Raw genomic sequence first — 21,310 nt, 5'->3', positions numbered from 1 at the left:
ACCGCCGCTATAGGGCCGTGTGATGCGTGAGCCTGCATTTAACGACATTCTTATCGTACTATTAGCTACTACGAACCATTTTGCCGCCTGGATGATTTATGCATTCATTTGCCCTACTTAAGTGTAATGTGGAGCCTCGTGCAAATGGTTTATTTTAGTTGGTACTATAATTGTGTTTACGATCGATAAACCTTGTTATGTTGTTTACAGATAGCAGCTAGGCCAATTAACCTGCGATGGAGCGGTGATGGTGGTGTAGGGGTCGGGGTCTTGGGACCACTTAGCAGAGCTCAGGGGTTAGCTGAGGCACCGCGCCGATAAACACCGTGACCGAGTACTTCTAGGGAGCGATCGGAACACAAAAAGAAAAACGCGGTCGAAACGCATGCCGGACACCCTCATCGTAGACTCGTCTCTATGCGAAGTAAAGCGGCTAATGTAATGACCTCAGTTCCGCCATCGGCAGTGCGAGCCCGACCGGCGCAGCATTCCCTTTGATCGTGCCGTAGCGCACGCTCCCCAGACATTCCTTAGGCACCAGCCGTCGCGGCAGCCGCGGCTGTCTGTCACAGTCGGCCGAACGGCACCGGCAAGAAACACTGCACGATAAGAACGAGGAACGAACTGCCCTGCGAGATATTGTCCCATAACTCTGCGGCTGGCACGCACCGGCTGGGCTTCACTGCGCTGCGGTCAGGCGCCGCTGAACAGTGGACAGTTTCTCAGAACATCTAACCGCGGACGTACGATTCTCGACCGGCCGCAACGCGTCAGTTGAGTGATAATGAACACCGCTTTGGGTGTGTTTGTGTGCAAACTGGGTTAACCGGAGCCAGCCATAGCCAGCCGGACCCAGCCAGACCCAGTCGGACCCAGTCGGATACATCTGGACCCGCCCAGATATATCTGAGCACAGTTGGACCCAGCCGGACCAAGTTGGACCCAGCCGGATACAGCTGGGCACACCTATTATGGAGCTCCATTTTTTTTTTTTAAGCTGAACAGGCAAAACAATCGGCAATTCATTCGAAAGGTGGAAACCGTGCTAGTAAACAACAAGTACTACAATGTATCAGGTACCGAGCGGATTAAACGGATCAACTAGCCACCCAATGCTCCGCCGTGAAATGGGCTGGGATCAGACCCAACAACAAAAACAAAGCAGAATGTGAAAACGGAAAGTCTCTGATGTATGAAAACAGAAAAAGAGGTCGATGGTTTACTTACCACTCCCCACCAGAGGGCGTCTGCGTAGCTGTTGAAGTCAGACATTTTTCCGTCCTTGTCCACGGCATCCTTCTCCGCCAGAAACATAAAGTACGATGAGAAGATGAGACCCAAAAAGCCAATGTACAGAGTGGTGATGAGCTCCTGAAATACAAAGGCGGAAACTATTATCAGCCAGGACAAATTTATGAAAGCTGCATTTCGGTTATGTCTGTTGCCATAAGTGTATTAGGTTTCGATGCTGATGGATGTCCTGCATGCACGTTGAATATTACATCACTATCACCGGTTGGCACTGCAGCAGATCAATGGCGTACCAGCAGCAAATAGAAGCCGGCGATTGTCAGTAATGCACAGATAGTCAAGTGGCGCTAATGTGAACCGTTATGTAACACAGTACAAACGCTCTACGACACTCAGGCATCCCATCTGCCGTTTTAGCTCTTGCATGACCTTTAATATTCAATAGAAAATAGGCGGCTGTTATGTAAATGTCTGTTCGAACTTTAAACAAGATCAACTTTGTCCGTTTATGTAGTATTAAGTGAGTGCAGTTAGCTTCGAGCCAAAACTGCAAAGTCCCAAACACTGATGTCGTAAAATCACATGATTATATTAGATGCTCGCTCAGACGTTCAGAGTTCAGACTGAATAAAGTCAATGAGCCCTGCGTGAGACATTTCAATACTGAGCTAGGTACACGTGGTCGCTAGTCTCGAAAAAGGATGTTTGAATATTATTTTATTAAATAGACTACATTGCTGTTGCTATAAGTGCATCCTTGTTTATTATACCGTTATGCTAATAAAGCATCTAATGATAAGGAAGGATATAAAACGAAACCGGAGGTGTCCAGCAGTTGCCCCAGCATACAATGCCATGGATGTTATTGTCGGACATTATTTTCATTAAACAATCTATTAACCATATCCATTAACCATACTCAAGAACATGAGGATTTTTTTTGGCAGTTTGAACAAATCAGCAGTCGCAATCAAGGGTAACATTGGGGGCAATGTGTCGCGTATTGACCGTGACTTTGGTGTGTCCTTGTAGTAGGCATTCGAATTGATCACGACACTGTAGTGTCCGCCTGAGGCCGCTCGTTGACCTGTGCAACATGACGTGCTTCCTGTTCGTGTGACGGGGCGCGAATGGTCCGATCGTGAAACTGACCGTGGGATCGACCGCACCTGGATCGACAGGATGACGGTACCCCACGGTGCTCTGAAGGGTGGGGGAGGAAGCTAGGTAACAGGAGGTGGTTCAACGTATCCATAATTCATTCGACGATAGTAGAACAACTAAGGGGTATGCTTCGATGGTCATAAATAAGAGAAACAATCTAGTTTAAAAATGTGTCTTCCTCTTCACTACATATATTCAGAGTTCCACCGGAAAGGTTCAAGGGAAAGGCGATACGAGTCCTGTTCAGACAGTGGTTCGTACCCTTACCCCCCACCCAAGGATGACGGCTCCACCTCTGACTGACTGACCCACCTGTCTGTGTATGAACACGACGGAGCCGAGAAGTCGCCACGTGCCGCCCTGCCGGTCCACGTGCAGCATGCGCAGGATCTGCAGGAAGCGGATACCGCGGATGGCGGAGGTGGCGAACACCTGACCGTTGGAGCCCACCGAGAGCACCACGATCGACGCCACCACCACTATCAGATCTGAGGGAGACACAGACTCAGTCATCAGGGTCCGTAGGTATAGCGGCCAGGGCTACACAGAACACAGTTCACACCACGATCGAGGCCATCACCACAATTAGATCTGAGACTGAGACCATCACAGACTCAGTCAGCATAGATAGGACAGGTAGGGCAGTTCGCGTAGGTTCACATCACTATTGAGGCGAACGCTACAATTACTTAGATCTTAGTGGCACAGACACAGACTCGGTCAGCATAAATAAGAAGGGTAAGGGCCAGAGGCCGGTTCGCGTAGGTTCACATCATGATCAAGGCAAACACCACAATCAGATCTCGAGCGACACGGACAAATGCAGAACGTTAGTAAAGTCGACAGGCAGTGCTATTTGCAGTTCGCTCCACCACCATAAGATCTGGAGAATTCGGAAACAAGCAGGGTAACACCACAGTGTCGGTAACTGCGCTTTACACAGTTCACATTGCTGTGTTGCAAAAAAGACAAAACACGAAACAACAACACAGGCGTATGTGATTTCGTTTCGTGTTGCAGTTCACGCTGCACTAAATAAAGGAATAAGAGTAGCACGGTTCATGGAGAGTAGTAGCCGTCAACAACTGTCAGGCACTCAGACCCAAATCTTAAGGCCATTATGTAGCAGTCTCGCTGTAATTTCGTGAGCCTGCGAGCTGCAGTAACGGGGACTATACCTCCACGTCACTTCCGTCCGCCAGCTTCACTCGTTCATCAGCTACGCCCACTCTCCTTTCTTGTGCGCTATGGGTGTTTCGTGTCGTTCTCTAAGCAGGTTTAGCGTCCATTCAGTGTGACCGCAGCCCACCCACGCATAGGGCCGCTCGTAGTCCACCCCTGACCGCACGTGCTCGCCTGCCGAGCTCCGGGCACGACCATCGCTTTCCCGAGGTGAGGCTAGGATCAATGCCACGGCCGAGGGCGGACAAGCCCGCGGCACCGGCACAACGCGATACGCTGGAAACTGCACACCTGGCCAATGTCAATGTGTAGCCTAGATTGTGTTCCAGTGTACTCGCTTTGTTGAATGGGTGAGCGAGCGTCGAATGATCGCGGGAGCGGCTTTGTCGGAGATACGAGTGTCTGGAAGCGGAGAACGGCGTGTTTTATTACGAGAGCTGCTTTTATCCGCACGTCTTTTTCCAACTGGTGGGTCCCATTAGCCAAATTGCTTTCTTCTTGGAAAAGTCATAGCCACAAAAGAATGAAGACATGTGTAGTGTATTGTGTATTGTAACAAGATTGTGACTTGTATTTTTATTTAATGATGGTCGTGGTTTCGCTCATATGAAAACAACTTGTATTAACTTATATTCAAACCTTGAAAATATTTTAAGTTGTTTATACTTTCGACCATTTTACAACTTTTTGGTAAAACTATTTAAACACAGACACAATGAGACCATGCCATGTGTTTATAATTTGGGAGGAAAAAATATAAGAAATTACATTATGGGCCATTCCAATAAATCAAGAGAGCAATGCATGGATGTGCCTAAAATGTATTGTAGGTATACACAACTCAAAGGGAAATTTAACACGAGACCTGCAGTTCCTATTTTAGATTTTACGCCGTTTCTGAAATTGCAGAACAAATAAACTGAAAATTGTTGTGGCACAGGATGACGATGAAAGATAAGCCAGATCGAATAATTACATAATTATACCGGGAAGCTCGGGGCCTCCCGCGTGTCAGTCTCGCTGACTTGCGCATGAGGTTTGCTGAATTCGCAGCCACTGTTGTGTGCAAAATGAATAATACCAGTAGGTGGAGACCCATGGCTGTCAACGAGTCCGTTGTCGGGTGCCTGGTGGCGGCTCTGGTGCTGAATGATGCAGATCCGCTGAAGGACTGCAGGCATCAGGCTTGTCTGTCTACGTGTCTGAGGGGCCTGGTGGCGGCTCTGGTGATCAATGATGCAGACGCGTTGAAGGATTGCTGACGCCAGACCTGTCTGCATGCCTCCATGAACTCACCGTTCCCAGGAGGTGGAACAGACAGTGGGACCGCTTGATGGGCACTCGAGCCGGGTGGAATCGGGGTCCGTGTCAGAGCAGGCTCACTCGCTGGGCACGAGCATAACTAACTCAGGTCTGTAATCGGTGCCTCTAAAGGGAACTGAAATAATAACACGAGAAGAGACACCAGACCACCAGCGCTTATAAAAAATTGCCGTTATAGTACAGATTGACGGCCAGACTGCTCAACCGCAACGCTCGCATTCAGATTGTTTTTGTGAACTTTCGATTGGTTTGGGTCTCCTGGCGCTGGGAGCAAATTGAATATACGGGTAATGCAAGCTTACTTTTCCTTATTTGAATATGAACTGTTTCTTTTCATAAAGTGTTCGCAGTGACATCAAAGAGCAGCCGGAAGCAGGCAAAACAAAATAACCTTATTTTTGTTTATAATAAATTAATTATTGATTTCTGCCGGATGCGCCGACGAAGTGTCTTGTCCCCGCTGATCGCTGCGGCGAGTGGAAGCCGGCGGCCGGCCGGGTAAGCCGGCACTGCCGGGTTTCCCGGCTCTCTAGCGATCAATATTCGACAAAATGGGTCCATTTAGCGCTGTCGGAATGTCTGAGCATGGCCGGGGCCATAACTCACCGGGCCACAAAGCCTGCCACCGGCTCTTACACAGGGTGGCGGAGAGCGGCGCACTGTCGGCCGTTCCGCTTCCTCACTTCCCACCATTACTTCCATCGGAGCAGACCGCCGCGCCGCCTGGTCCAGTGCAGCGGTGACCAGCCCGCCGCGCCGCCTGGTCCAGTACAGCGGTGACCAGCCCGCCGCGCCGCCTGGTCCGGTCCAGCGCGGACCGCCGCGCCGCCTGGTCCGGTCCAGCGCGGACCAATCCGCGCCGTCTGGTCCGGTCCAGTGCAGCGGTGACCAGCCCGTCGCGCCGCCTGGTCTGGTCCAGTGCAGCGGTGACCAGCCCGTCGCGACCGTCCGGTCCCGAGGCACGGTTCGTCTGAGGGCCGGTCTGAGATCGCTCACTTTAATCACGGCGCGGCGGGAGAGGCAGTAGGACAGACAAGGTGGCTAGTTTGCCCAGTACTACAAGGGCGTAGCGAGGTAGCAGACAGCCAGAATAGCTCGCCCGTTCCGTGCCGCGGAAGAGTGGGGATAGAAGAAAATCAGGGTGGCTCGCCCATTCCGTGCCAGAGTGCGTGACGCGCGCACGTGAGTCGCTGATGTTCGGCCCCGCACGCCACACCTGCTGCATTTATAACACGTGGGAGGGGTACGTGGCGTGCGCACGCGACACGGGTGTCGATCGGTCGGTCTGTTGAGGTTGGAAGCCGGGGGCACACTGCCCTCCTCAGGCCAGCCGAACGCCGACTCCAATCAGTCCCGTACTCGATTTACGATTAACGATGAAATATTAGCCACCATTGAACGTTATGAAACTGGAATGAAATACTGCCCGCCACAGTAAAGACAGACTGCCTTCATAAGCTGATATCGGATCAAGTGCATGCGGTTTGTGTGTTATGCTGTGGCAGAAACCTAAAATAGTCCAGGGTTCATCGGGTCCTTATTTCCCTAATTGAATTACTTGTAGAGTACAAACACTGAGAGATTAATGCATTAGCCTTGTGGTTGTCAGCATCGATATGCAGTTTGTCCAGTCACCGGCAAAACAAAATGGAACATAATGAACATAAAATCTTTTAGGTTGATGTGAAGCAGAGCTTTTAAAGAAATGACTTATTTAGCCCATATATCTCTAAGTGATCCGGTATGAACGGTAGCACACAATCGGTCCCAGCACGCCCTGTTTCCCGAGGTTCTGGTATGCCTGCAGAGCCGTGGACAGTGACGCACGTAAGGCATAACGTAATTGGATGAAGGCACGGGACTGAATTAGGTTTGGCCTGCTGCGTTAATTAAACATTACTAATTAAGAATGCTACGGCATTAATTTGGTGACGTGACTACTGGGCGGAAGACAGCCAGCACGCACGCGATGCGTGGGTTAAAACAGAAGCAATTTCGCTCTTCACTTAATGTTTAATCATTCGTCAGTAATCAAAAGCACGGAAGTCGGGATGACACACCAAGGAGCAGGAAGGATGACCAAAACCCTTACAGAAAGTTGTGTTTTGTGTGCCGTATCGCAATCCTAAGATAGCTGTCTATTATTAGCCACTGGTTATATAAATGTCCGCTGTTTTCTTTTTCCCGCGCTTTCGAGCACTTCATTTATAGCTTCAGCATTTTGGGCGACATTAGCAGCATCAAACCATGGCATACATATGACTTTACATGAGGATGAGCGAAAATTGGCCAGAGGCCGTGAACAATGAACATATAATGCTTGTTCTTTCTTATAAATCTTGTCGGAACCTTTTGAAAGAAGGATTAACAAGGACAGATCCCTTGCTAAGCAGAGCTTGTGCCTTGTTGCGTTGGCCCCATGCCCTCTTCCCTCCTTTCTAAGCTTTTACAATTTTTTACGGTACCGATTGTGTGGCGCTGCCATTTTGAATGATCGCTGATGCCACCAATGAAGACGCCTTGGGACAAACAGGCAGAAGCAATTTAGCATACCTGCTGAGAATCAGCCTGGCTCCTATTTTATCTCCAGACGATTCTCTATTTTTCTCGATTGGCGGGTCTGGTGTCGGCCGTTTTCCACTCAGGGTCCATTTTCTCACGTCTGCCGGCCGCGGTGGGGGGAGGTGGGCAGCGGGTTCGCCCGCGCTCCGAACCCAATACTGTCCAGGGAATCACCAAATGAAGATATCGCGTATCTCGCCGGGCCCGCAGGTCAACCGATCTGACCTTTCTTGCTCGGCAGTGCAGCGAACGTGCCGGGTCGTCCAGCGGCGTGAAATGAAACGAGCGGCAATCGCGTGCTCCGGTGGGACCGCCCTCCGTGCCGCCGCTATCCCGAATAAGCAGGCCCTGGATTTTTAAACAAGTTTAGTCTTAAGGGCTTGATTGGATGGATTTCCGAGATCGGGGGTCTCGTTAGCCAAAGTTGAATGAACAGGCTTTGAAGACCACTCTGTGAAGCTCGTGCCATTTCAGAGGCGTCATGAAGTTTAGATGGGTGGAGGGACGCGCGGCGATCGGATCCAATCGGGCGACCCGCGGGATCATGGTGGCGCTGACCTCTGCCACTTACCTGGCCGCGCTATCAGTATCAATAATGATTAAACTGTACATTTTAAACGTCTCTTCCTAGTTTCCGAGTACTTCATCCTGGCCCTTGTCTGCGAGGACGGTTGCCATGGTGGTATTTTATTTCATATCCTTATCTTTGGTCCTGCCGGAAATTTCTCCTTTTCTGCTTCTAGCGATTGTTTTCTGTCGGAATTTCGTTTCATCCCTGCGGGAAAGGTCGTCAGTGTTTTGCATATCTGTCGAGTTTCTCGCAGAAGAGATAAACAGAGGATAAGATGAGTGACGGAATGGAGGGTGAAATGAAGTAAGTTGGTGTTTCTTTTGTCCAGCTGTGGATATTAGGAATAAATTTTTATGTAGTCCGGGTTGTGCATTTGATCCAGCACTGCAAAATAAGGTGGAGGGCGATTTCTCATCTCGACAACATTTGCCCTTGGCATTAGAACGGCGGCCCTTGTTTTACAGGACATTATAATGTTTTCATCATTTTATTTGAAATGCTCACGAGACATATAGGATAAAAAGACTATCAGATTCATCCGTTAAAGCCTCTTATTTTCAATTATTCAATTATTTTGTGAGGTATTTTCCTATTGATTAAATGCACTACGCATTGCTTCTGTGATTTAGAAAAGTTGAATCAACGAACAAAATATTGTATCTTAATTCAATATAACGGAAATGCATTATATCTGTTTAATGTTTATGCTTTTCCTATTTCAGACTTAAATTCTCCTATTGCCAACATTTTTAAGTCCACCATGGTCACTGGTAATTTGTAAAAGCATTAGAACTGCGAAAACAAGTCGTCTCAAGAAAAGCTTTCTGATAGTCAGGTGTCAAGCCATTTGCCGAGTGAGCGCCCCGGGGGGCCCTCAGTTGCCGGCGGCGACCCATAAGACAAAGTGGTCGGCGGGCCGGCCGTTCGGACAGTCAGTCGGCCGCCTATCGCCGACGGCTATATATAGCCCGCGGCGATATGGTCCCGGCGCAAACAGGCTGGCCTCGGCAGACGTTAGTCGAGTACACAGCGGGCCGCGCGGGTCAGCGCGGGGCGGCCGGCGGGGCCCGGGCGGCGACGTCAGCCTTCGCACCCAACACACACTGCAAATCGTAAAAGGCATTGCCGTGGTAGTGCCCGTGTCTCTTTTTTTTGTGAGACATTCGTTCTCTTCCGCATTGTCAGTGACCAATCATAATGCAGATATTAATACAGCAAATGCGTCGTTCCTCCGGGATGGCCGCCGAGAAGCTGACGCTTCAGACACAGGGACTTTACCGTGCTAAATCAGGTAATGGCCAAAAAGATTTTCTGTCTCGGCGTTATGTTGATGCTGACAGCGGAATGACAAAAAAGACTTGATCATACCAAGAAAACGTGCTACTGCGTACGGGTTTTTCTTGAAATATCAGGATGCAACACTTCTTGGTATGGCGGATATACTACAAAACCTTTGGAAAACAGTACATAGCTAAACATAATCGTTCATATTTTTAGACTCACAGCTCCTGTTCACGATCAATGTGAACAAATGGTTTTCTTCCATAGGCATTTTTCATCGTCGATGTTGCCATCCGTTTCCGGGCCAGAACACGTCATCAAGTCGACCTTTGCGTGAGCACACGGCGCCCATACGGTACCGTCTGAGTCGGTGGGCGTCAGGGGCGGCGTCCTAATGAATCGTGACTGGCCCAGCAGGATGGGGGAAGGGGGCACCTGTGACCCATCCTCCACAGCGCTGCAGAGAGGGCGCTACAGACGTGCGTGCCAATACCATCCCTGCGCACTAAAGTGCTGTCATATCGCGAGCCCGTCGAGTGGCGTGTACCGCGGAGCCGTTCGAAGACCCATTATCACAGCTCTCAGCTGCACCGGACGAGAGGAAGAGCACAAAATGATCCCCTAATCAATGCGCGGACGGATATTGCCTCTCGCCGGCAGCGCACTGACCTTTGGCGGCCGATGGAGGGCTGACCTCACCACCAGTTCCATAAGGTCAGCACGGCCCGGCCGCCTCCGCGGGGGTCGGAACCTGAGATAATGGCCGCTGCTTCAGGCGCGACCATTGACTTATGAATAGAGCACGGTAATGTTGACTGGGGAAGAGAATGCGAAGGCAATCCATCAGTGAACGCAGAGGTGACTATAAACCGGCCGGGCCACCCGAAGCGGCTCTAACCGTCTTCGGGTCGTTAGAATTGAATGTATTCAGGGCGAACGGTATTGAATATCTCCCATCCCTTTTGCTGGGATCCCATTCAACCACAAAAACTTCTTTTCAAATCCACGTCTGTTGCCTGTTGCATGAAATGCTCCTTCCAAACCAAAACCCTGAATCTTTTCTATCCATTTCATCCTGAGGCACCTGTGCACGCGCTGAAGCCGTTCGCATATGTTCATCATCACATTATGCGCCGGCGGGCCGTTACGCGGTCGGTCTGACGCTGTCTGCCCCTCACCCTAATGGCCGTAGCCTCCGGCGCGCCGGGGGTGCCCGCGGAGCGCCCGTTTCGGCACCGGTCGGCCCCGTTGTGAGTCCCGGCGGTCGATGGCGGACGGGACACGCGCGGCCGCGCGGCACATACATTTGTCATTGGCCGTGACGGCAGTGGCGGCCAGGGGACCTCTGGAGACATTGTCGTCGTCGCTGGACCTTTTTTGGCGGCCGTGAACGCATCAGTCACTCAGGAACGAGGCTGTCACTCTGGGCTGTAGGGGTGCAACAAGTGGATTTGCGTGCATTACTCGCAGCGATGTTGATGTTGGCAGTATTAACTGAGTAATTGCATTACAGACGGCTTAGCCTTGGTAGTAAGCTGAACAGCTAACTTCAAAGACGTGACGTCCACGTGACCTTCCATTTATGTCAAACGATTGGGAGCGGTTGGGCATGTATCCTTGTAAATGTCTTCCGTTCGCTATGATTCGGTAAAAAGCAGTTTAACTGTATCTTCTATACAGGGTTAGCGTTGGGAACTAAAGGCTGACTCACGTATTTGGTTATCAACGTGATCAGCGTCTTGTCAATCAACGTCATCTTATTTAGCCATGCACATTGAATTATCAGCAACCTTATATTAGCGCCATCCTTACACTTTTGTTTCGCTAGGTGAAGCTTTTGTTGCCATCTGCCCTATCCGCTCCATTGCTGGCTGGTAATCGGCTTCTCGTCTCTCTTGCCTTCCTACTCCGGGGAGTCTAAGCGAGTGAAAACGGGTGACGTGGCGGAAGGAGGGGAATCGTGGAGAGTGGATGGAAGTAAAGAGGAGTGATGGCTGGATGGACGGTGGAACACATTCACAAAGGCATGGCCACCTCGTCTGGTTTCCGATTGACATCTCTGGTAGATCAGCCAACTGTGGGTCCTTCGTACGCACTACGCACATACAAAAGACAACACCGTTGGACCTTTGAACTGGAGGTCATGGGACTTCAGTTCTGGAGGTCGGACTCGAAGCTATTTATATATGCTATGTGAAGCCTGAATGCTGCATGCCTGGGGTCAGGCATTAGCACAGGTCAGCACATTGAGTCCTAAGTACAGCCCCAAGCACCAATGAACCACAAGATAGGTCAGGGCCTCAGTACTGGAGGTCCGAGTCTCATCACTGGAGGTTGGAGACTCAATATTGGAGTTTCGGCGCCTCGGTACTGGAGGCCCCCCCCCCCTCCGCCCGGGGAGGGGCCGGTGGAGGGGCGGTGCGTTCGGTGTGAGCCGGACTCGGACGGTCGCACCATTGATTTGATCATTGATTGGTCAGGCGGGCGGGAAGCGACGCCGCCGGCCGCGACGCCGCTTTAATAAGGGCGGCGCCGGTGATCGGCAGGGTCGAGTGGTGGCCCGTGCCCGGTGCACCCACAGCACGGCACTGCGCGGTTCAATGGCCAGCCCGACAAGCAGACAGACAGACAGATGGACAGACGGGAGCAGTCAGCGCAGTCAGCTGCCACTGGGCACTGGTAACCCAGTGATCTCATAAACTATCAATAGATCTAAAGTGAACGCATTAAAAAAGACAAGTTGTGCCTTGTGGCGTTTTACCTTCATTTTTCTGCGTTTCTTACTTTTGGTCAAAACAGCCTCAGCGTCTTCGTTTTGACATGCAGTATTCAATTATTGGATTTGCATTAGGAAGGAAATACGCGTTATGACAGATTTTCTATCTCGCTAGGCATTGTTGTAGTCCGTTTGTAATTCGCATCTTCTTTGATCGTGTAGCTCCGAATATTGTAAAAGTTGACTGTGCAGACATTTTGAAAGAAGGCCTTAACGGGATATAACCTTGTTCTCAAAATATGCTCCATACATTTGTGAATATTTGACACCCAACATCTTTTCATTGGTGTGTTTGGAGCAGTGGTTATTTTTGTTTATTTTACTCAGATGTGTTTCATTTACTTTTCCTTTTAATCTACATATATGACAGAGATGTCACACAAAAAAACAACAGATAAGCGAGAAATCAAAAGGTCAAAGTTTCTGAGAAAAAAAAAATACTCCATATCACATAGGAATTTTGGAAAAGTTTTGAAATTTTGGGATTTTGGAAAAGTTTGGTTTCGAAAATGCGGCTAACCAATAACCATTTATCACATTCTTTGTTGACCCAATATTCAAACTTTTCCTTCCAATTTTGTCCTGTGTACTTCAATGATATGATTTTCGAGCTCGTAAAGCATGCCATTTCTGTACATTTTTACAGACATTTGTCGTTGTTGGCTGAATAATGTTAACTTTTGACCACGTCGTGGAAATTAAGCGAAATTGTGTCTGTCACAGTGGATCGCACCAATTTCTGTCGATGGCCGCCGCGTGGGGTAACGCGGGCGGCGACTGGAACCATTAGACGAAGCCATATGTCTCCGTGGATTTCGTATGCAGACGGCTTCATCTGCATGCATATTGTGAACAGGTTCGTTGGTTTCCGCTGCCATATTAGGTGTGAAATTGGTGCGGCGCCAAGAAAATGAGACGTGTCTCGGCACTAATCTACGAATTACTGCAGACCAATGATGGAATGCATGCAACATACGACCGGACAAGGCTCACCCATCCTCTGGAGCCTGGTCCGTGCTGCCATTATTGTGTGGTTGGTTGTACTCACCGATAATGGAGATGGGTTTTCTTGCGAACCGAATTCGACCGAGAAAGCCCCGGTATTTACTTCGGCAGCCCGCCGACCACAGTCGAACGAAATATTCCACACCAAAAAACGTCACCAACACTAGCTCCTGAAACACAGCGACGCCCAGAAGCTGTCAGCGAAGGCAGTGGTTTGATCCTCTCTGTTATGCACATTGCACATCAACGCTAAAAGGAAGTGGTCTTACCAAAACTGGTTCTTTTATATTTTCTGGCATTGAAACACATATGGCCCTTGTTCGGTGAGATATTACTTTAAGCGTGTTATAATTTTGAAAATTATTTAGCAAATGTAAAAAATTTAACCATTTCAGTAAAAATAACAGCTAAAAAGACGGCTTTAATGAAACCTTCATTTGCAAATTTTAGTTGAAGCAAGTCACATTTAGTTGTCAGTCGACACAACACAAATAAAGATAACAAGGGCACCACAATAGTAGCATCGAGTGGTGTGGAACGATGAATTACAGCAGCCATAACTCGTGATTAAACCGACACTGCCCGGACTATTTCTGTACCCACGGCTGTCTGACAGCGAGGATAGAGACCGATCCACACCATCTCGAGAACCAATTGTGTCTGAGACGGCGCGTTCGAAAGGCATCAGTTAGTGAACAAATACTACAGCGCACCTATATTTTACAAAGGTGGATCAGTGGTCACTAAAATATGGAGAAAGACCAAGCCAAAATGGTGAGTCTAAATGGAAGGTGACTGCTGTTCTGCAATTCGCTTACAACCTCACCTCAGCAGGATGCTGGATAAATGCAATATATTGGAAGGAAAGTATTGCAAATGACTCTATGTAGAGCGTCATTAATTTGAAACAATAAACTTATTAGAACAGATATCAGAGGGAGCAATTCCTGGTAAATGTGCAAAAACGCCGTTCACTCTAACCACAAGGTGTCAGAACGGTATAGAAATTTGCGCCATTATAATACCGACACTCAACCGCAAATCTTGCCTTAAGGCCGCCCCACACTGGACCTCGCATGCGGGTTGCGGGTTTTTGGGTTTTCGGGTTTCTTCAAAATTAAATAACACAATCTATGCTGAATGACCCACACTACCATCAAACAAGCGAGTCTGCATGTTTTTAGCTTGCGAGCTACCTTGCATCGCATTTCAAAAGTTGGTTTTAAGTCAACTTTCGATTTTCCTCGCTGCGAGGTCTGCGGGTTCTGCGAGGTCTGCGAGTTTTTCGTTGGAGTCTAATTTTGTTTCGTTATGCTGGTATTTCGACAATATGTAACTTTCTGAAGGTGTACCGGCTCCACTGCATTCATGAAGTTACCATAAGGGAACGATGTAATCACTCTATGAATTAGTATTATGCCCGCAAACTCAAAACCCGCAAACTCGCAACCCGCATGCGAGTTCCGGTGTGGGGCGGCCTTTACTTACCATCCAAAACAGGGTACCATCAGCAAACTCTTGATATTGATCGATTGTGGACAAGACACTGAAGATGAGACATATGACAACAGCCATGAAACTGGAAAGAGACAAAAGATAAGGTTACGCGTAAACCTAGCGATCAACAAAAGTGCACATACACAACACTGGCAAAAATTACAAATCACTTTCAGGTGTTGCTCGCTTTGTTCGCTCCCACCTTTCAACAAATAAAAACAAGCTATTCTAATTAGGCTGAAAGTTGCCTATCTACAAGCTCCTGAACTAAGAGATCAACTCGTGCTAAGTAATCTCATTACACAGTCCCAGTAAGTCCCGATAGGGAATCTCACACAAATAACACAATGTCCCTACATTAGCCTAGGCTAACTGCAATCACAGTTGCAGTATCGAGCACATAACCAATCGATACTCCGTCACCTTAGCGACGTATTGCATAATTTCTCAGAAGAATCATTTCCTCGGAGTCGTTCCCAAGCGCTTTAGTGCCGCCCCATCAAATAAATCCTGCTCTGTGGTTTCCGGTTGAAGAACCCTGCATCATCACGCCGAGTGGCAATTCATTGCATGTTCATTGTTCACTGTCCATGCCCGTTGCTTCTCTGTCGGATTGGGGCAGAGGACCAGCAATTTGAACACTTAGCTCTCTACTAATATTTTTTATTACCAGACTTATCGTAATAAAGCTATTATTTGCTTAATATTGCTCCTGTATTGCGCTTTCAGAAAACCTGTTATACATTTTGCATTCAATTCAATTGAATCGCAATCTCTAGTCCACCTTCAACTGCCATCACTCAGTTTGGTCATTGGCCGCACTTTGATTATAGGAGCACTTTTAAGCAACTTCATCACAAGCACAAACATATAACGCACGACCTTATCTCCTTATACGCACACACTCACCTACACACAGACACGCACACACATAGACAGCGGACGGAGGGCTTAATCAGTTTGCCACGCGGTGAGAAAGGGAGGCGGCAGATTAAAACGGGGCACCTATCGAGCTCGAGCCGATTATCCATCAGAGCGAGATGGCCGACCGAAAGTCTATTTCAGGATTGGCCGCGCTGCCGGTGCAGAAGAGGAGAGAGAGAGAGAGAGAGAGAGAGAGAGAGAGAGAGAGAGAGAGAGAGAGAGAGAGAGAGAGAGAGAGAGAGAGAGAGAGAGAGAGAGAGAGAGAGAGAGAGAGAGAAAGGAGTAGAGAGAAATGATAGGGATTTGGTTCAGACTTTTGCGGAGGTACGGTCTCTCTCTCTCTCTCTCTCTCTCTCTCTCTCTCTCTCTCTCTCTCTCTCTCTCTCTCTCTCTCTCTCTCTCTCTCTCTCTCTCTCTCTGTCTCTGTCTCTGTCCCTGTCCCTGTCTCTGTCTCTGTCTCTGTCTCTCCTCTCTCTCTCTCCTCTCTCTCTCTCTCTCTCTCTCTCTCTCTCTCTCTCTCTCTCTCTCTTTCTCTCTGTCTGTTCCCTCTGTCTCTCTCTCGCTCTCTTCTCTCTTTCCTTCTCTCTCCCCTCTCTCGCTCTTTTTCTTTCTTTCTCTCTCCTCCCCTGTTGGACGGGTTCACACGCAACGACAATGACCAACAAGCATTTCATGACGCCGAAACAGGATACATAATAATCCCTATAAGAAACTTCAAAAGCATTTATTTCAAAAGAGCAATAGATATTCAGTGGGAGATTAGCGAGATATTTTGGGAACTCGAAGCATACGATTCAAGTAAATCATTAAGGCGGAAACGCCAACATCCAACAGCGACGGACTTCAAGGAAGAGCTCTGATTTGGCTATAATGTATGGCAAAACACAGTTAACAGCAACGAAAAAAGTATAACTGGCGCGCTTAGTATTGTAGATAAAATTTCACGTCTTTCGTTCAAAGCAAAGAAGAGCGAAGAGCAATGTTCCAGTAGTCACAGTGGTGAACTGAAGCTGGAGATAATTACAAATACTCGAGCCGTACCTAAGTTTTGTAGGTCATGTAATGATCATCCCCATGGTCATGTAGTTAATGTCATTCCTGCCGACCACATGGATCATAAACAAGAAGTTGTTTTCGCGAATTCTTGTTTTTAATTTTTAATGAACATATAACATGGCTACCAATCAAGGAATCTAAAACGGCTGCACATATATTTGTAGTTGCATAAGCTAAGCATGATAATAAGTAGGTATGTGTATATTTTACGTCTAAATTAGCTGCAAATAAAATTGACATAGTTATACAATCATAATGGCAAAAGAAACTAACATCAAAAGACATCGACATTGTTGTTTAGACCAGACTTCAGCGAACGTTTCCGATGCTCAACTACATGGACTAGACGTTAGCTTACAAGCAACTTTGCACGTAACTTCCTTCTGTTGTTATAGCAGTCGACAGAAGTTGGTGATAAGCAAAAACTTAGAGCTAAATCACAGGATTTAATTATCGGTGTCGTATCAACTTTCGACTAAATCCGACGAAGGGAAATGAAGGTGCCGATATGAGACTGCAGACTAGTTAGCGTCAATAGAATGGAGATCTCAGGGATAGAGAGAGAGAGAGAGAGAGAGAGAGAGAGAGAGAGAGAGAGAGAGAGAGAGAGAGAGAGAGAGAGAGAGAGAGAGAGAGAGAGAGAGAGAGAGAGGCAGCGAGGAAGAGAGGAAGAAAAGTGGAAACCAGACAGAGACAAAGAGAAAGGGATAGAGAAAAGGAGAAGGAAAGGCGGACGATAAATCCACTTTCAATCTCCCAAGAACATGGCTTTACAGCTGTAGTATTCGACTAGTGACAGATGGTTAGAATTGGTGTTCGGCCCTTGAACTGAAGAGATTTTGAACAGCCATCAGTTAGTATATGTCACCGCGCTTTGCATTGTCTGGTATAGCATCGCTGTTCGTTGCGCTGCTATTTATGTGTACGCATCCCGAGCATTACTGGGAAAACTTGATTCGCTTTTTTCAGAGCCTGTGCCGCTGATACTTGTCAGAAGACTTTGAAGAAAACCCAATCGGTGCTTGTGACTGAAGTCTGAGCCATTTCTTACTTGGAAGTGCCTGGCATTCACTTTTGAAGTTTTTGCTGATATCAGTCGTCAACTGGTGGAGAGGGTCATTTATTTTCGATCGTGTTAAATGAAATGTGGTTTCAGAACTAGGAAGAGCCCAGAGACGTTATCAAACCTTCGATCAGCTTCAGAAACGACAGATTGAATGTAAAAATAACCAGTATGTATGATGATATATGTGCCCGGATATGTGCATTGATTTTTTATTTTTGTTTCGCCTAACAATGTAACAAAACTCAACAAAACAACCGCCATAAACTCACGTTCTGAGTGTTCATATCCATTTTTATAAGTCGAAGCGTGTACTTTGTATCCTTAAAAAAAAAAAATTGAGATGCAGCGCAGATCATCAAATCATACCAAAACATATGTTTTCATAGGTACCAAACCCAAGTTTGGTGAACAATTATTAAGGCGCTACTTGACTAGATTTTTGGCAGACAGTTGGCATGGATATGACGAAAACATGGTATGATACGCTGCCTTATTTGGCATTGTGAATCAGGTCTAGATCAGAGTTGCAAGCCTGAGGAAGCAAGAAAACACAATTCAGTTTAGGGATGTCTGAAAAGAATCCTTATCCCGACTCAGTAGTCAGCCGGCACGTAAAGTTCGGCACAGTGGAGAACTGTGCCGCACAGCTTAGCATCTCTATCACGCTAGGCAGCCAGCCAGGCGAAACTCCGCACGAGGGGCGCCATTAATGGCCAGGAAATCAGCCGACCGTCAATGACGACGATATGGCGAAAGTAATCAAGGTTTAGAAATAATTTTTGAAATGCTAAATGTAAGTGTTGTATAACCCTGCTATAAATGGACGTGATCATGGGGTCTAGTGACCAGAGAAACCCAAAGTAGTTAAGCCAATTAAAGACGAATGTTGCTTTCATCATTTTTCCTCTAATAATATTTTTTATGTTTATCATTATTGCCGAATGTCAAAATAACTGAGATTGATGCTAATCCGTTCCGGGGCCGTAAGAAACTGTTAATGTTAACAAACCATGTTACATGTAAAATGATCAAAATAGAATAAACAAAGCAGTCAAAACAGCATAATAGTTAAAACAGCAAAACAGTGCTTTTAACCCGCGCCGGGCCGGTGCTCTGAGATTCCGCGCCGGGCCGGGGGGGGGGGTGTCTGAACACCCCCCCCCCCCTTCTAACTCGGCTCCTGGGCCACGTAGCGACACGCGGTAAGCGGCAATCAAAAGAACGTCCAAAATAAGGACGAAAACACTTCCGTCATTTTTTGGGTCAGGTCAAAGGTCAGGTCACCAGAGGTCACCAAAGGTCAAATGTCAACTATTTCAACATTTTGGAAACTGCCAACGGCTATCTCGGGAACCGATAGAGATACAGCGCCGCGGAAAAGCGCATTCGATAGCCCTTTTACAGACCTTTCTGGGTAATGTTCTCAGATTTGACCTCAGGTCAACGGTTTAGCCTCCAGAGGGCAAAAACTCCAAAAATAGCCGTTTTTACGAAAAACGTTTTTTTCGGCAATAACTTTTGACTCAATAGAGCCACGACATTACTTTTGCCACCATCGTGTTCCTCTCGTCGAGACGCGTCGAATAAACTATAATTTGACCTTGAAAGGTCAACTTGAAAATTTGACCTCAGGTCAAGGTCATGACCTGACCGGAAAAGGTCATGTTGCATATCAGTCGATCCGCAACGTCGAGCCGAACACATCTAAGGCGTTTTCAGCGCTCTAGCACGTCTCTATCAGAAGTTATTAGCGAAAAACTGTTAGATTCTATTCGTGACCTGAGATGACCTCGGGGACATAACGAGGGGTCATTTCTCCCATTGACTTATAATGGAGAGGTCGCAAAATTGACCTGACCTTAGGTCACCGATATCAAAATTCCGAGATATACATGTTATAGATAATGTTTCTCTAATCAATCGCTGAAAGTTTCAAGGCAATCGATCAATCGGTGTAGCTATGACGAGCATTCTTCTTTTTTTCTGAGGTGAGGTCACTTGGCGTGATCTGGTGACCTGACCTAAGGTGACCTGGGTCTGAAATTTCCACAACATGTGCGGAAAAGATGCACGAACAGATGTACCAAAAACTGCGGCGCTCCGCGCCGCCGTTTTTGAGAGATCTGCGAAAAACCGCAGGGGGGGGGGGGTGTTCAAACACCCCCGGCCCGGCGCAGGTTAATCTCATCTATCAAAAATCAGTCAGGGTATGCGTTATATTGCCTAAATTGCGGATTCCGAAATACGCCGACCGCCATTGTTTCGGCTTTGACCTAGGCCGATAACCTGCAAGTCTTTGGTCGTCATATCAGCGAAATGGTCCGGGATTCAGCTCCGTTCTCTCCGTCTACGTTATGAAGCAAGCGCTGGCTGGGTGAGGGATAGATCGTTCGTGCCGGTTCGGATTACTCTGTACAAATCCGGGAATAGGGCCGTGATATTTTTAGTGTCACATTACAGCACATCTCCAGGATCACAATAGGATAGGAATTAGGTAGCAGCACTCTCAGGCTGCGAGTCAACTAATCACATCAGTCTCTTCTGCTGGGCTTTCAGCGCCGGTTAAGTGCCAGCCGAATTAATACTGCACCCTGATATTAAATATTCAGAGCTGCTTCTAGCTACCGGCACCAGGACAGCAAAAAGTCATTCTACCTGAGACTGATCTTGTCACCTAAACACGGTAACCGGAGAGTCACTGCAGGGCGTTACACCCTCCCAGGCTTTCCCAGGCACTTTTGCCGGCCGGGCGGCGGCGAGCACGGTGGCCAGTAGGGGTACCCATTTTTCCCGATTTTGGAAATTTGTGGGTGGGGGTGTTTTTTCCCATTATTTCGCGGCTCCTGATTCCAATGGTGCCAAAAATATTGAAATCAAAGGTGGTTTAGGGGTCGCGAATTGGGATTGAAATTTGCGTATTTACCTAGAAATATGCTTATTTTACGCTGATAGTAAATCGCAACGAAGGCAAACTTTTTGTTTCGAGAGTCGGGTAGAGGGGTCATTGAACGCTCCCTTTTCATCCAGATTGATGTGCTCCATCACGTGGTTACGGTTCAATGCTTTACTAGCGATCATTACAATGTCGATATTGTAACATTTGGTGAAAAGCGCCGGGATGTCTTGCTCCTGTTGCTGGTATCATTCTGGTCAGCGTGCAATCATTTTTGATATTTTCTTTTTGTGTTGCATTAGTGACCTTTGATGACCTTTGAGGTCAAACTAAAATGTGAAGTTTCAGTTGCCATATCTCAGTTCATGACAGGCTCTTTGTGTCCATTATACAATTCAAGTTTGTGCAAATTAGCTCAGGATTCATCTGGCAGATCATGGCTCCGAATGTATTTCAAACCATGTAATTCAAAAACGATCAAACCATTTCGACCGTATACTTCCACAAGAAACGCCGTCGCGTTCGCTCACGGCTACGATGTAATACACCTTTAGACAGGGTAGGATAAATACCTAGGTATGGGTGTTCTATACCAAAAATTCAACTTCTGATCCAAAAACAGAAACTCCAAAGAGTCGATTCTATCCATGCCCACCAACCATGTACCATTTCATTTCTTCAGTGGGGACAGATACACACCGTTCATGTAAGAGTTTCCGATACAATCCGATCATTTACGAGTTCATATTAATTATTCGA

At 47.5% G+C, this 21,310-nt stretch overlaps 1 protein-coding gene across 2 annotated transcripts in view; it reads right to left on the bottom strand.

Annotated features, from left to right (window-relative positions):
- LOC122365639 (potassium voltage-gated channel subfamily KQT member 1-like) overlaps nucleotides 1–21,310 on the bottom strand; it is a 110,490-nt gene that overhangs the window by 19,942 nt on the left and 69,238 nt on the right. For both annotated transcript variants that reach the window (XM_043337032.1, XM_043337031.1), the window contains 4 exons: nucleotides 14,604–14,694; nucleotides 13,159–13,285; nucleotides 2,728–2,903; nucleotides 1,228–1,371 (listed from right to left, as the gene is read on the bottom strand). In XM_043337032.1, coding sequence (XP_043192967.1) covers nucleotides 1,228–1,371; nucleotides 2,728–2,903; nucleotides 13,159–13,285; nucleotides 14,604–14,694 — 538 coding nt within the window. The remainder of the gene's footprint in view (nucleotides 1–1,227; nucleotides 1,372–2,727; nucleotides 2,904–13,158; nucleotides 13,286–14,603; nucleotides 14,695–21,310) is intronic.

The sequence above is a fragment of the Amphibalanus amphitrite genome, unplaced genomic scaffold, assembly GCF_019059575.1.
Source record: "Amphibalanus amphitrite isolate SeventyFive unplaced genomic scaffold, NRLGWU_Aamphi_draft 000753F_arrow, whole genome shotgun sequence".
NCBI classification, from domain to species: Eukaryota; Metazoa; Arthropoda; class Thecostraca; order Balanomorpha; family Balanidae; genus Amphibalanus; species Amphibalanus amphitrite.
The sequence above is the reverse complement of the archived record's forward strand: the minus strand, read 5'-3'. Positions and strand labels throughout refer to the sequence as shown.